This window comes from Macaca thibetana, chromosome 14 (assembly GCF_024542745.1).
Source record: "Macaca thibetana thibetana isolate TM-01 chromosome 14, ASM2454274v1, whole genome shotgun sequence".
NCBI lineage: Eukaryota > Metazoa > Chordata > Mammalia > Primates > Cercopithecidae > Macaca > Macaca thibetana.
Window position 1 is genome coordinate 806,385 of NC_065591.1, and position 16,083 is coordinate 822,467.

The 16,083-nt window shown below is 48.3% G+C and overlaps 2 protein-coding genes and 1 long non-coding RNA gene across 15 annotated transcripts in view; 2 read left to right on the forward strand and 1 right to left on the reverse strand.

The window, feature by feature from the left end:
- POLR2L (RNA polymerase II, I and III subunit L) overlaps positions 1-16,083 on the reverse strand; it is a 627,758-nt gene that overhangs the window by 114,219 nt on the left and 497,456 nt on the right. The window lies entirely within an intron of this gene.
- Positions 1-16,083, forward strand: part of AP2A2 (adaptor related protein complex 2 subunit alpha 2) — an 86,211-nt gene that overhangs the window by 25,696 nt on the left and 44,432 nt on the right. For both annotated transcript variants that reach the window (XM_050757849.1, XM_050757850.1), the window contains exon 2: positions 8,293-8,361. In XM_050757849.1, the coding sequence (XP_050613806.1) occupies positions 8,293-8,361 (69 nt within the window). The remainder of the gene's footprint in view (positions 1-8,292; positions 8,362-16,083) is intronic.
- Positions 8,369-15,397, forward strand: LOC126935888 (uncharacterized). 4 transcript variants are annotated; one of them, XR_007719331.1, is made up of 3 exons: positions 8,369-11,715; positions 11,778-11,839; positions 11,902-15,397. It is a non-coding gene; the product is annotated as an uncharacterized LOC126935888 (long non-coding RNA). The 4 variants fall into 4 exon arrangements; XR_007719332.1 differs by lacking the exon at positions 11,778-11,839 and having other exon boundaries at positions 11,902-12,209; positions 12,258-15,397; XR_007719330.1 differs by having other exon boundaries at positions 8,369-11,839.

Sequence of the window (16,083 nt, forward strand, 5' to 3'; positions counted from 1 at the left end):
ACCACAGGTGCCCGCCACCATGCCCGGCTAGTTTTTTTGTATTTTTTAGTAGAGATGGGGTTTCACCGTGTTAGCCAGGATGGTCGCGATATCCTGACCTCGTGATCCACCCGTCTCGGCCTCCCAAAGTGCTGGGATTACAGGCGTGAGCCACCGCGCCCAGCCCTGATTGCTTATTTTTATGTGAAATTAATTTTCCTGAACTGTCAGAAGAGACATGGTCTGGGTGGCTTTTCTACTGTTGAGAGCCCTCCTCTGTTGTCTTCACACAGTGGCCTGCCTGGCAGCTGCAGTTAGAAGTCCCTGGCTGCATCCGCACGCTGTCACTGCACCTCCTCTTTTCCCTGCTTTTGCATCGTCTCTGCTCAGTAGGGGCGCTGGGCCGGGTCACTCCAGCCCTGGTTTTTGCATCACGCTCAATCCTCTGTGGACACGGGCTGCTTGGGCTCTCCTGTCCTCAGGTCTGGCCGAGATGCTTTTTTTTTTTTTTTGAGACAGAGTCTCACTCTGTTGCCCAGACTGGAGTGCAATGATGCAATCTTGGCTCACTGCAACCCCCGACTCCTGGGTTCAAGCAATTCTCCTGCCTCAGCTTCCCAAGTAGCTGGGATTACAGACGCGTGCCACCAGGCCTAATTTTTGTATTTTTAGTAGAGATGGGGTTTTACCATGCTTTCTAGGCTGGTCTTGAACTCCCAACCTCAGGTGATCCGCCCACCTCAGCTTCCCAAAGTGCAGCCTCCCAAAGTACAGGTGTGAGCCACTGTGCCCGGCCTCTCTACGTTCTCCTGCACAGACATGATGCTGTGAGGTTGTGCAGCCCTTGGTGGCTTTCCTTATGAGGGAGCTGGAGCTCAGAGGCACAACAGAGTGAGTCAGAGGCTGGGCTTGGATTCCTACCTCGTGTGCCGGCCCCCAGGTTCACTCATCACCACCCTCCATGCTTCTCCTCAGGGGCTGGCCTGCCCTCATTTTAAAGTGTGTGTGTATGTGTGTTATGTATGTATATTTGTGTTTCTGCGTGTGTGTGTACATGTGTGTATTTGTGTGTGTATATGTGTATTTGTGTTTATATGTATGTACGTATATGTGTATGTTGTGTTTGTGTTTATATTCATGTATATAAGTTGTATTTGTGTTTGTGTACATGTGTGTATTTTTGAGTATCCATTTGTGTTTGTAAATGTGTGTATATGTATATTTGTGTGTGGTGTGTACATTTGTGTACTTGTGTTTATTTGGTTTGTGTGTGCATTTGTGTGTATATATGTGTATTTGTGTTTGTATAAATGTGTATTCATATGTGTTTGTAAAGGTGTGTATCTGGTGTGTACGTGTATTTGTGTGTATTTGTGTATTTGTGTATGTGTATTTTGTGTGTGTACATGTGTATGTGTATTTGTGTATGTGTGCATGTATTTGTGTATGTGTTTATTTGTATTTGTGTATGTGTGTGTATTTGGTGTGTATGTGTGTATTTGAGTATGTGTGTATTTGGTGTGTACGTGTGTATATGTGTGTGTATTTGTGTATGTGTGTGTATTTGTGTGTATTTGTGTATGTATGTATTTGTGTGTATTTGGTGTGTCCGTGTGTGTTTGTATGTGTGTGTATTTGTGTATGTGTGTATTGTGTGTGTGTATTTGTATTTGTGTATGTGTGTATTTGGTGTGTGTGTGTATGTGTGTATTTGTGTATTTGGTGTGTACGTGTGTGTGTGTATTTGTATGTGTGTATTTGGTGTGTACGTGTGTGTATGTGTGTGTATTTGTGTATGTGTGTGTATTTGTGTGTGTGTATTTGTGTATGTGTGTGTGTGTGTGTGTATTTGGTGTATCCGTGTGTGTGTATGTGTGTATTTGTGTATGTGTGTATTGTGTGTGTGTGTATTTGTGTGTATGTATTTGTGTATGTGTGTATTTGGTGTGTGTGTGTGTGTATGTGTGTATTTGTGTATTTGGTGTGTACGTGTATGTGTATTTGTATGTATGTGTGTATTTGGTGTGTACGTGTGTGTATGTGTGTGTGTATTTGTGTATTTTGTGTGTACGTGTATGTATTTGTGTGTGTGTACGTGTGTGTGTATTTGTGTGTGTGTACGTGTGTGTATTTGTGTGTGTGTACGTGTGTGTATGTGTATTTGTGTATGTATTTGCGTGTGTGTGTATTTGTGTGTGTATTGTGTATGTTTGTGTATTTGTGTATGTGTGTATTTGGTGTGTGTGTGTATGTGTATTTGTGTATGTGTGTATTTGTGTGTGTGTGTATTTCTGTATGTATGTATTTGTGTGTGTGTGTGTATTTGATGTGTCCGTGTGTGTGTTTGTATGTGTGTATTTGCGTATGTGTGTATTGTGTGTGTGTGTATTTGTGTGTATTTGTGTATGTGTGTATTTGGTGTGTATGTGTGTGTATGTGTGTATTTGTGTATTTGGTGTGTACGTGTGTGTATGTGTATTTGTATGTGTGTATTTGGTGTGTACGTGTGTGTGTGTTTGTGTATTTGGTGTGTACGTGTGTGTATGTGTATTTGTATGTATGTGTGTATTTGGTGTGTACGTGTATGTGTGTATTTGTGTGTGTGTACGTGTGTGTATGTGTATTTGTGTATGTGTATTTGTGTATGTATTTGTGTGTGTGTACGTGTATGTGTATTTGTGTATGTGTGTATTTGTGTATGTGTGTGTATTTGTGTATGTGTGTGTATTTGTGTATGTGTGTATTTGGTGTGTACGTGTGTGTGTGTGTGTGTTGAAAATTGGGCAATTAAAGCTGTGGATGAGAAGCTGTGACTTGTCTGTGTGTTTGTTCCTCAGAGGAGACGGGTTTAACGGCCTGTGTCTCCTGCCGGTTACCTCTGTAACTCTAAATTACGTGCTCTTCGTTTCTGATTTCACAACCTTACGTAAAATCTGTAGATTCCGCTTAGGAAAGTTGATTTAGCTCATGTAGTATTACTTTCTCTTTCTCCTGCTCCCAGGTTTTTATTATTTCTGCTTTGGATCTGAGCTCTGTTGATTCTGGACAACATAAGTTCCCCCTCAGAGTGGTTTCTTTCCCTGGTGTTTGGGTGGGTAAAGTAGAGGGCACATGACAGGGAGAGAGCACAAGGTCCCCAGTTGCAGACTTAATAGCACAGATCTGTGTACACCTTTGTGAGAAGCACACATGTGCACACACAGTGAGTGGCGCACACACACGTGCACACACGGTGGCATGCACACGTGAGGCACACGCACACTGGCACACTGCACCCAGTGCAGAGTGCTTCACTCATGCGCAGTCCCAGCCGTGTGAAGCCTCCTGCAGGCTTTGTGTGGCAGAAGCTCCCAAGACACTGTTTTCATGACTTTCAGCCAAGTTCAAAAAACCTGCCATCCTGGGGGGCGTCAGGCTGCCAGCATCCTCCTGTGCCTGCTGCCCTGCTTTCTTGCGGAGCCATCCGCTGGTCAGCCATCATACAGAGAGGAGTGGGGATGCTGAGACTGGGCAGCCTGCCCAGGGGTCACTGCCGTGAGCAGCTTTCAGGGCTGGGAATAGACGGGGACAGGAGGTTTGGGTGTGTCTGTGTCTTGTTGAAGGTCCTCTGAGGGCAGAAGCTGGTGTGTTCCCAGCACCTGGGGCAGTGCTGGGTGGGGGAACCGCCTCATAGGCACTTGATTTTCCTGTTCTGACCACCTGTCCATCTGGAGTTTTCTAGGGCAGGACTGGCTCAAAGGAGTGTTTGTTCAATTCAGGAAACGTTCAGCCTTATTTGTTAGCAAATGTGTGGTAAAAGACAAACGGTGTTCTGGAGGAGGGAACTTGTCTTGTGGGGGAGGCAAGATAAGTTTTGGAAGCAGCAGTGGTTGCGTTAGGCCCCGTGACTGCGTAGGGCAGGGGTGAACTCCTTGTCCTCTGATCTGTGCGCACCAGGCCTGGCGGGGCCGCTTGTGCCATGTTCTGATACGGATGGGTTGCTGCGGAGGCCTTTTACTTCAGCCAGAGATCCTTAAACCAAAGACTCACTTGAGAAGGTTTTGTAAATAGTCAGATTTATTGTTGCTTTAAAAAAGTGACTTAGGCCGGGCGCGGTGGCTCAAGCCTGTAATCCCAGCACTTTGGGAGGCCGAGACAGGTGGATCATGAGGTCAGGAGATCGAGACCATCCTGGCTAACACGGTGAAACCCCGTCTCTACTAAAAAATACAAAAAAATAGCCGGGCAAGGTGGCGGGCGCCTGTAGTCCCAGCTACTTGGGAGGCTGAGGCAGGAGAATGGCATGGACCCGGGAGGCGGAGCTTGCAGTGAGCTGAGATCCGGCCACTGCACTCCAGCCTGGGCGACAGAGCGAGACTCCGTCTCAAAAAAAATAAAAAATAAAAAAAATTAAAAAGTGACTTAGGGCCAGGTGCAGTGGCTCACACCTGTAATCCCATCACTTTAGGAGGCCGAGGTGAGAGGACTGCTTGAGCTCAGGAGTTCGAGACCAGCCCAAATACCACAGTGAGAACTTGTCTCTGTTTTTTCTTTTTTCTTTTTTTTCTTTTTTGGGACGGAATCTTGCTGTGTCACCTCGGCTCAGTGCAACTTCTGCCTCCCAGGTTCAAGTGATTCTCCTGCCTCAGCCTCCCAAGTAGCTGGGACTACAGGCATCTGCCACCACACCTGGCTAATTTTTGTATTTTCAGTAGAGACAGGGTTTCACCACGTTGGCCAGCTAGTCTCAGACTCCTGACCTCAGGCGATCCACCTGCCTCGGATGAGGCACCTCCGCTCCTGGCCATATTTTTAATTTTTTAAAAAATAAAAAATAAGAATGAAAAGTGACTTAAGGCCGGGCGCGGTGGCTCAAGCCTGTAATCCCAGCACTTTGGGAGGCCGAGACGGGTGGATCACGAGGTCAGGAGATCGAGACCATCCTGGTGAACATGGTGAAACCCCGTCTCTACTAAAAAATACAAAAAAAAACTAGCCGGGCGAGGTGGCGGCGCCTGTAGTCCCAGCTACTCGGGAGGCTGAGGCAGGAGAATGGCGTGAACCCGGGAGGCGGAGCTTGCAGTGAGCTGAGATCCGGCCACTGCAACTCCAGCCCGGGAGACAGAGCGAGACTCCGTCTCAAAAAAAAAAAAAAAAAAAAAAAAAAAAGAAAAGTGACTTAAATGTACACAAACTTTGTTTTTGCACACAACTCACCTTACCCTGTGTGATGAATAATTGTATTTTGACAGTGCTTGTTAAACGTGTGTCCCTATTAAGATCACTTTGTACTCTTTAAGCCTTAGTTTTCACGGCTGGTCCAGGTAGAGTTTAACTACACGTGGTCTCGTCTCTCTCCCATGCCTGGCTTGTGACGTACATGCAAGTATTTGTTGAGCAAGGGCCATTTAGCAATAGATTTAGCATGTACTGAAAGTTTGATTGTCGCATGTCTAATGTGCATTTTCCCTCTTTTGCACAATGGAGAATTCCCAAATTTCATGGGTGTGAGCTGAGAAAAGCTTTAAGCTATTATTCCTCTGCTGTCCCACTACAACACAGAAGACTTCTGTGACCCCAAAATATGTGGGGATTTCTCCCCATCAGCAAATAAGCAATCCGTTCTGCAGTGGGCACCAGCTGGGTGTCCTCCAACTCGATTCTGACACTGTCTACCTGGAGGTAGTGTCAGACCCCACAGGGCAGTCCCAGGACTGCCTCCTACTTCTCATGTTAGCCTAGCCTCAAGCCTCAGGTTGTGACCTGCGCTCCTGCACGACAGACTGTGAATGGACATCTCATGACCCCCTCTTTGGATTCAATTAGTTTGCTAGAGTGGCTCACAGAACTCAGGGAAACACGTTTATTTGATCATAAAGGCTAGTACGAAGGGTGCAGGTGAAGTGATGCGTAGGGCGTGGTTCTGGGGCATGGCTGCTCCATGTCCCTCCAGGGATCCCCATGTGTTCAGTTATCTGGACGCTCCCCAAACCCTGTCCGCCTGGGCCTTTTGTGGAGACTTCATTGGATAGACATGATTGACAGCAGTGTACAAATGGGACTGGACCAAAAGGGTGTGATCTAAACCCAGCAGAGCCTGTCTGTGCAGATTCTTCCTGGCCTCTCTGTGTAGCATTCCTCCCCCGGGGTGTGGGGCAGGGCCCCTTGAGAAATGGGGGTCTTGTGACCCACAGTCAGACAAGGTAGGTCAGAGAATTTATTTGTGGCCAGCTCCAAGACAGAAAGGTGGGGGGTGTTAGAGTCCCTTGCTAGTCTCAGGGCCTGCCTTGGGGAAAAATACCAAGAGCTATGAGAGTTGTTAGCCAGGAACTGTGGACAGACCCAGCGTGTCCATATAATATCACCAGAAACTGTGGACAGAACCAGCATGTCCATATAATATCACCAGAAACTGTGGACAGAACCAACATATCACCAGGAACTGTGGACAGACCCAGCATGTCCGTATAATATCACAGTAAGAGCTGTGAGAGTTGTGAGCCAGGAACTGTGGACAGAACCAGCATGTCCGTATAATATCACCAGGAACTGTGGACAGACCCAGCATGTCCGTATAATATCACAGTCGTATATTATCAAAGTGGACTTACCAGATTTTGTAGGAAAACCCTCGTGTTCCTACAAACCACTGTTTGCCCTGCAGCGCAGACCTACTCCCTGTATCGTAATCCCTCCTAGCTTCATCTGCTTTCCTTATGCGGTACATGGTGATTAAATAGGTGTGCGACTTCTTGATCAGTAACAGTCTTCTACCAGACTGTGTCTTCCATGAGGGTAACAGAGACCATGACTGTTTTTGCTCATCCTTGTGCCTTGGTGCCCAGCACAGTGTGTGGACAGTTGTAGGTGTTCAGTGGATATTTATGGAACAGATGCATCAGTCTGTCTTTAAGATTCCCTCTAGCTGTGCACTGAGTCGCCTCCGTGGCTCCACCCCAGTTCGTATGCTGAAGCCCCAACCCCAGTGTGACTGGATTTGGAGATAGGGCTTTCAGGAGGCAGTTAAGGTTAAATGAAGTCATAGGGGTGGGATCCTAATCCTGTAGGGTTGGTGGCCTTAAAAGAGGAAGAGAGAGCGTGCTCGCTTCATAAGCATGCCTCAAAGAAAGGCCACGTGAGCACATAGAAGGTGGCTGTCTGCAAGCCAGGAAGAGAGCCCTCACCAGAAACCACCCTGCTGGTGCACTGACCACAGCCTTCCAGCCTCCAGGACTGTGAGATGAACTGTTTCAGCCACCCAGCCTGGGGTGTTTTGTCATGGCAGCCAGAGCGGACTAAGGTACCTGTAACTAAGTAAGAGACATGAAACTAAGAGACTAAGTAAGAGACATGAAATTGAAATGTGTCAATTCAGGTATTTTGATTGCTGTTGGGGATGGATAAGCCAAAAAGAAAGACTATTTTAAATGACTAGATTTTGTAACAGATAGGTTGTAATATCTATCAACAGATAGACCGAGTAGATCAGTCTTTCCTGCTTTGGACAGAAGCTAGCCTTTGGGCCTGTTGGTAGGAGCACTCCTAATGTTATTAATGATATTAGTACCTAACCGTATTTGTTGAGGACTTTTCTTGTAGGAATGCTCATCCCATCATGAGGGCCCACCTCATGACCCCATCTAAACCCAGTCACCTTCCAAAGATTCCATCTTCAGATACCATGACATTGGGTTTAGGGCTTCAACATGCGAATTTTGGGGGGACAGAAACATTCAGTCCATACGGCAGAGGAGGCAGGCTGATGGGCCCAGCCTTTATTTTAACGGGCACATCTGAGCTGAGTCTTGAAGGATGCGTGTTGCAGAGGCTGCATCTGTTTTGCAACTGCAGTTGATCCAGGAGGAAACTGTGGAGGTGAATTTATAAAAGAAAATTGGAAGCCTATGGTGGTAAAATTGTGTACTTTGGGCAGTAAAAGTTGATTTTAGGAGTAAACCGCGGTATTATTAGTGGATGACGATTCATGATGGCAAACGTCCGGCAGGTATTTGAGTTCTGAGCTTGGTAAAAAGGTGGAGTTAGAAATGGTGCTGTGGAGCACCCCTGGGTGTACGGCGGCCGGCCGGGCGGTTCAGGACGTGCTCCTTCGCTGTCCTGACCCAGGTGCTCCCCTCGGCTGGGTCCCGACCCCAGCCCTGCTGCAGCCCCTTCCTGCCGGCTCTGGGTTGGAGGCAGGTGTCTGCTTTGGCTTTTCTCCTGCCTTGAAGTGGGGCCTCAACCCATTCGTGAGTTCTGAGTGTCAGTCTTATCAGGGAAATGGTGTTTCTTTAGAAATCAGTTAAAATAAAAATGCCTTTTTGTTCTTTTTTTTAGGTAAAAGTAAAGAAGCAGAAATAAAAAGGATAAACAAGGAACTGGCAAATATCAGATCAAAATTTAAAGGTAAGTATGTTTAACCTTTTCCAGGAAATGTCCTGTTGTAAATTTTCTGTAATAAGAACCCAGTCTTTTAATACTGTCTTCTTTTCCCCCACACTGAAGTGAAGTTCTCAGTTTCTACAGTTTCTATCAGGGCTCTGTCAGAATTAGGAAATGGCACGTGTGCAGCTGGTTAGGTGCGGCGGCCCCTCCTGGTGTCTGGTCTTTTCCTGGAGCTGGAACAGCACCGGTCCGGTCCCCGGCTGCATGTCACAGTGTTAGCCACCAGGCCAGTGTGCTGGGGGTTCAGAGGACAAACACCAAGTACGGGAAGCGCTCTGCGCAAGGCGCCACCAAACGTTTCCTGCTGACGGTCAACAGGGACCTGACCCGCTCTCGGCAGACTACCTCTCTGTGAGCCAGTGTGCGGGCTGAGTGCCTTCCCTGAATATCCTTACTTTGAAGAATTGTGAAGTATAGACTTAGTTTTCAGCCCTTAGGACATTTGTGAAAGCCCAGTTAATCCTTCAAGCCTTAGTTTTCCAGTTAATGTTTACAGATTTGCGATCTGGCTCACCTCCCTTTGCATACCTTAGCCACAGTGTAGCTGAAATTGCTCAGGCACAGTGAATCGGGGAGAGGGCTGAGCCTGACCCCTGTAGAACTGGAGGGACAGGCAGAACACATCTTGGGGACTCCTGGAGTTTCATGGGATGGATGCTTTTGAGGGCTTGAGAATGGAGAATGGATATCCAGTAGTTTCTTTTTTCTTTTTTGAGATGGAGTCTTGCTGTGTCGCCCAGTGTGGAGTGCAGTGGCACGATCTTGGCTCACCTCAACCTCTGTCTTCCAGGTTCAAACGATTCTCCTGCCTCAGCCTTCCAAGTAGCTGGGATTACAGGTGTGTGGCACCACACACCTGTAATTTTATTTAGTAGAGACAGGGTTTCTCCATATTGGCCAGGCTGGTCTTGAACTCCCGACCTCAAGTGATCTGCGCACCTTGCCCTCCCAAAGTGCTGGGATTACAGGCGTGAGACACTACTGTGCCTGGCCTGGCTGATTTTTGTACTTCTAGTAGAGATGGGGTTTCTCCATGTTGGTCAAGCTGATCTTGAACTCCTGACCTCAAGTGATCCACCTGTCTCTGCCTCCCAAAGCGCTGGGATTACAGGAGTGAGCCACTGTGCCTGGCCTGGCTGATTTTTGTACTTTTAGTAGAGACGGGGTGTCTCCGTGTTGGTCAGGCTGGTCTCGAATTCCTGACCTCAGGTGATTCGCCCGCTTTGGCCTCCCAAAGTGCTGGGATTTCAGGCATGAGCCACCATGCCCGGTGTGCACATTGTTACATTGTTCTCAAATGTAAAATGGGGAAACCAGTGATCTCAAATTGGGTTCTCCAGGATGCGGACTCTGAAATGGGCTGTGTACAGAAGATTTATTGGAGAGTGACACCAGTGAAAAGTAAAGGGCAGAAGCAGAAGGAGATGTGGGTCTGACAGAGTCGCCACCACCTGCCCATCAGGGAGCTCGGGAGCCCAGATTGCCAGCTGGAGGCGGTGGCACTGGGTTGAAAGGGCTGCACCCTGGCACCCTCTCGCTCAGCTGTGGCTCTCCGCGTGGGGAGCCTGATCCTGACAAAGCCAGCCCCTGCCAGCCGGCCTTTACTCTTGGCGCCACTGGGCCTTCATTGAACGGGATCTGTGTCTGCTCATTGTGAGGAAATGAGGAAATACATAGAAATTGCTTGAAAAGAAACCAGCGCCCAGCCAATGTTAATCCATTTTGTTTTTGTGAAAAGGGTTCATGGCCTTTAGAATGCTAAAGATTAAATTTGAATGGGAGATTTTTATAGGTTTCAGAATAATAATCTAATTTGTTGAGGTATAACTTTAAAGACTTTGTTAGGCTGTTAAATTTACAAACTCTCTGGCCAGGTGTGGTGGCTTCACGCCTGTAATCCCAGCATTTTGGGAGGCTGAGGCGGGTGGATCACTTGAGGTCAGGAGTTCAAAACCAGCCTGACCAACATGGTAAAACCCCATCTCTGCTAAAAATACAAAAAAATTTAGCTGGTCATGGTGGCATGTGCCTGTAATCCCAGCTACTCCTGAGGCAGGAGAATTGCTTGAATGCGGGAGGAGGAGGTTGCAGTGAGCTGAGATTGCACCGTTGCACTCCAGTCTGGGTTACAAAAGCAAAACTCCGTCTCAAAAAAAAAAAAAAAAAAAAAAAAAGGGAGCCGAGCATGGGCTCACGCCTGTAATCCCAGCACTTTAGGAGGCCGAGGTGGGTGGGTCGCTTGAGGTCGGGAGTTCAAGACCAGCCTGGCCAACATGATGAAACTCCATCTTTACTAAAGATACAAAGGTTAGCTGGGTGTGGTGGCGCATGCCTATAGTCCCAGCTACTTGGGAGGCTGAGGCAGGAGAATCGCTTGAACTGGTGAGGCGGAGGTTGCAGTGAGCCGAGATTGTGCCACTGCACTCCAGCCTGGGAGACAGAGCAAGGCTCTGTCTCAAAAAAGAGAAATTTTTTTTTACAAACTCTGTATAAATATTTTGGGAAAAGGAGACTTCATGCCTGTCTGGCTGTCCTAGATAGGGAAGGTGGCCCCTCCTACACAGTGACATGTTGCCTTTTGTTGAGCGTGCGCGTACCCTGGGTGGTGACAGCAGACACAGAAGAAAATCTACTCCTTGTCTGTAAGAAATGTGCTGGCTGAGGCCTGCCCTGCCAGCTGTGGGTAGATGGGGTGACTTAGAACTGTGCTCTCCAATTTAGCAAGAGAGTCTCAGTCACACTCCTAGGTCTAAATGTTCCGGCAGCCTCATTGGAAAAAAGTAAAAAGGAGCAAATGAAATTAATCATATATTTTATTTAGTTCAGTATATCTAAAATGTTGTTGTAATCAATTGAAAAAAACTGGCCGTCATGGTGGCTCACACCTGTAATCCCAGCCCTTTGGGAGGCCGAGGTGGCTGGATCACTTGAGGTCAGGAGTTTGAGACCAGCCTGACCAACATGGCGAAACCCCATGTCTATTAAAAATACAGGACTTAGCTGGGCGTGGTGGCGGGCGCGTGTAATCCCAGCTACTCGGGAGGCTGAGGCAGGAGAATTGCTTGAACCCGGGAGGCAGAGGTTGCAGCGAGCCGAGATCGTGCCAATGCACTCCAACCTGGGTGACAAAGTGAGACCCCGTCCCAGAAAAAAAAAATTAAAAAAACAAGGTACCGAGTTGTTTTACACCAGGTCTTTGAGGTCTGGTTGTGTGTGTCACACTTAGAGTGCGTCTCAGAGTTATTTCACACCAGGTCTCTGAGGTCTGGTTGTGTGTGTCACACTAGAGTGCGTCTCAGAGTTATTTCACACCAGGTCTCTGAGGTCTGGTTGTGTGTGTCACACTTAGAGTGCATCTCAGAGTTATTTCACACCAGGTCTCTGAGGTCTGGTTGTGTGTGTCACACTTAGAGTGCGTCTCAGAGTTATTTCACACCAGGTCTCTGAGGTCTGGTTGTGTGTGGTCACACTAGAGTGCATCTCAGAGTTATTTCACACCAGGTCTCTGAGGTCTGGTTGTGTGTGTCACACTTAGAGTGCGTCTCAGAGTTATTTCACACCAGGTCTCTGAGGTCTGGTTGTGTGTGTCACACTAGAGTGCGTCTCAGAGTTATTTCACACCAGGTCTCTGAGGTCTGGTTGTGTGTGTCACACTTAGAGTGCGTCTCAGAGTTATTTCACACCAGGTCTCTGAGGTCTGGTTGTGTGTGTCACACTAGAGTGCGTCTCAGAGTTATTTCACACCAGGTCTCTGAGGTCTGGTTGTGTGTGTCACACTTAGAGTGCGTCTCAGAGTTATTTTACACCAGGTCTCTGAGGTTTGGTTACACCAGGTCTTTGAGGTCTGGTTACACCAGGTCTCTGAGGTCTGGTTGTGTGTGTCACACTAGAGTGCGTCTCACTTCGGACTGGCTGTTTTCACTTGCTTACTAGCTGCGTGTGGCATGAGGCCGCTGCGTGAGCACTGCTGATTCAGACCAACCCTTCTGCTGAAAACAGTTGATCGATTGATTGAGCTGTTTATTTATTGAGACAAGATCTTGCTCTGTTGATCAGGCTGCCCAGTGCAATCACGGCTCACTGCAGCCTCAACACCCTGGGCTCAAGTCATCCTTCCACCTCAGCCTCCCAAGTAGCTGGGACACAGGCGCCACCACCATGCCTGGCTAACACGTAAAAAAAGTTTTGTAGAGATGAGGTCTTGCCATGTTACCTAGGCTGGTTTCAAACTTATGGGCTCAAGCGATCGGTCTGCCTTGGCCTCTCAAAGTGCTGGGATTATAGGCATGAGCCACTGAGCCTGGCCCCTAGGAGTGTGGGTCCACTCGTGGGTGGAGGTGAGAGGCTGTCAAACACCCGAGTGTATAGAGCGGCCCCCACAACAGAGGTGTCGGCCAGGATGTCCGTAGTGCCAGGGCTGAGGAGCCTTGTCTAGAGGGATGATAGTCAAAGACTGGAGACCGCCTTCCACAGTGAACTGAAGGCCTCACCCAGAGGTAATACCCACAGGGCAGAGTGAACTGTCAGCGAGCCAGTCCTCTTCCAGACTTGCAGCCAGGGTCTTGACATGGGGATGTTGTACATAACCTCAAAATGTTGGGAAAGTTACAACTAGGGAAAGAATCGATATCCAACAAAAATACCTTTTAAGAATGAAGCTAAAAAATACCTGCTGAAGACAGAAATGGAAAGAATTTTCTACCAGAAGGACTGTGCTAAAGGAAATTCCAAAGGAAATAATCCCAGATGGAAGTGTGGAGATGGAAAGCATGGAATGGGCAGGACAGCGGGAGATGTGTAGGTCACTCCAGTGCATTGTGTCTCGTGGTCATGTCTGTCTGTGGAGTTTCTTCAGTAGTGCCGTGAACTTCAGAGAGTTGAATCCGTATTTGTTTGCCATGAAGAAAACTGTAGGCCCAGATGGCTTCCCTGTGATCTTTATCCTTTAATGAGGGTTGTTAGGTGTGACCATCTGATGTGTGGCCTAAGGTGTGTGGACAGAAGTGTTCCTGTCAGTCCCAACCTCAGCTTTAAGGGAGTCTCCCCTCTGGGCTCTTCCTACCTCCGCTATGACAAGAACGTGCTTTGGGTGGCGTGGGCCCAGAGCACAGCCATGGACAGCAGGCCCGGCCAGATCTGACGGTGTCTTGACGGTGGCCTGTAGATGCGTGGGCAGGAAATCAGTGCTTACGTGCACCTGCCATGCTTGCAGGAGCCCAGGGGAGTTCCTGGGATGTTCACGGGTGTGGCTTTGTTCACGTCTTTGAGCCTTTAGAAAACAACTGTTGTGTTCTCACACTCTACAGTAGAGACTGGTAGTTTCTTTTTTTTTTTTTTTTTTTTTTTTTTTTGAGACGGAGTCTCGCCCTGTCGCCCAGGCTGGAGTGCAGTGGCCGGATCTCAGCTCACTGCAAGCTCTGCCTCCCGGGTTCAGGCCATTCTCCTGTCTCAGCCTCCTGAGTAGCTGGGACTACAGGCGCCCGCCACCTCGCCCGGCTAGTTTTTTGTATTTTTTAGTAGAGATGGGGTTTCACTGTGTTAGCCAGGATGGTCTCGATCTCCTGACCTAGTGATCTGCCCGTCTCGGCCTCCCAAAGTGCTGGGATTACAGGCTTGAGCCACCGCGCCCGGCCGGTAGTTTCTTTTTTAAAGAGACAGGGTCTTGTTCTGTTGCCCAGGCTGGAGTGCTGTGGCATGATCCTAACTCACTGCAGCCTTGACTTCCTGGGCTCAGGTGATCCTGCTGCCTCCACCTCCCGAGTGGCTAGGACTACAGGTGTGCACCACCATGCCCAGCGAAATTTAAAACTTGTCGTAGAGATGGGGTCTCGCTATGTTTCCCATGCTGATCACGAATTCACGGCTGCAGGTGAACTCACCCACCTCGAGTGAATCCTCCCAAAAATGGTGGGATTACAGGCGAGAGCCACTGCACCTGGCTGGTCATTTCTTGTTATCGATCGTCTCCAGGAGTTTCCCAGGTAGTGCACATTAATTTGCTAACTAGGCCGGGCGCGGTGGCTCATGCCTATAATCTTAGCACTTTGGGAGGCCGAGGCAGGCAGATCACTTAAGCTCAGGAGTTCAAGACCAGCCTGGGCAACATGGTGAAACCCTAAAAATCTCTACTAAAAGTACAAAAATTAGCCGTGTGTGGTGGCACATGCCTGTGGTCCCAGCTACTCGGGAGACTGAGATGGGAGGATCACTTGAGCCCAGGAGGTTGAGGCCACAGTGAGCCGTGGTCATGCCACTGCACTCCAGCCTGGGTGGCAGAGCGAGACCTTGTCTCAAGACAAAACACTTTAGTTTTTCTTTCAGTTGGGCAGCCTGTTGTTCATTTTACCATTAGTTTGCTTGATTATTAATTCATTGATGTAAAAGGCAAAAACTGAGCAACTGCCTTGTACCACACACTGTTGTTGGGGCTGGTGTGCATTGGTGAGGAAGTGGAAGGAGTCCCCACCCTGCCTCCAAGGGTGTGAGCCCCATGCAGGCTGTGGGGGTTGGAGACAGTGGAGCCAGCAGTGCCTCTGGCTGGTGACCAGATGGCTGGTGACCAGTCAGGTCTCTGTCCCTCTTCCCAACTTTCAGGTCAAGAGAAAGCCTTGAGGTTCTGGTTCCTGACTCACTCTCCAGTTTATCTTACTCGACTTGATATTTTGTTATAAAAAAATACCAGGCCAGGTGCGGTGGCTCATGCCTGTAATCCCAGCACTTTAGGAGGCCGAGGTGGGCAGATCACCAGGTTAGGTGTTTGAGACCAGCCTGGCCAACATGTTGAAACCCTGTCTCTACTAAAAATACAAAAATTAGCCGGGTGTGGTGGTGCGTGCCTGTAATCCCAGCCACTCGGGAGGCAGAGGCACGAGAATCGCTTGAACCTGGGAGGCGGAGGTTGCAGTGAGCCAAGATTGCGCCACTGCACTCCAGCCTGGGTGACAGAGTGAGACTGTCTCAAAAAAAAAAAAAAAAAAAAACCAAAAAAACAAAACAAGAGGCAGGTTTTTGCAGGTTTCAGTCATTCTGAGGTAGACATTTTGTCACATTTTATCATCTGTGAAAGATGGTGCTTCTGAACCTGTGTTGTGACCTTATGTTGCCCCAGACCCGACGCTCTGTGTCTGCTGTGCTGTTTCATTTTTGTAATAACCTGCCGAGGAAGTTGGGCTCAGAGAGGTTAAGGGATATGTCTGAGACCACAAGACAAGCAAGTGGCTGCATCTTTCAGACTGGAGCCCAAATTTAATTGTGATCGTTTTATGGTTTAGGATGAGGTTTCCCAGCCATTCTCTCTGATCTGCACAAACCAAGGAGACAGGTATTACTGTTATCCTCCTCCTTTGATAGCTCAGAATGTTGAAGTTCAACTCAACATTTTAAAATTGCTAGAATAAAAAAGTAACTCTAGCCCAGTACTGAAACTAGCATTTTGAAGACTGTATCAGTCTGGGTCCTTTCAGGAGGGATAAACTTCACAGTAGGCACCTGTCAGGGGAGCTGGCGGGCTCACCTGCTCCACCGAGATGGGTGAGGGTGTGGAGTGAGCATTGCTGCTTGTTTCCTGTGGCCCTGGGTTAAGCCAGGAGTCCACGTGCTGCCACGTGAGCAGCGGGACTGAGCACTGTGGCTTTCTCCTCGCGCTGGTGACTTGCGTCGCCCCTCCTCACGATGCTTATGCAT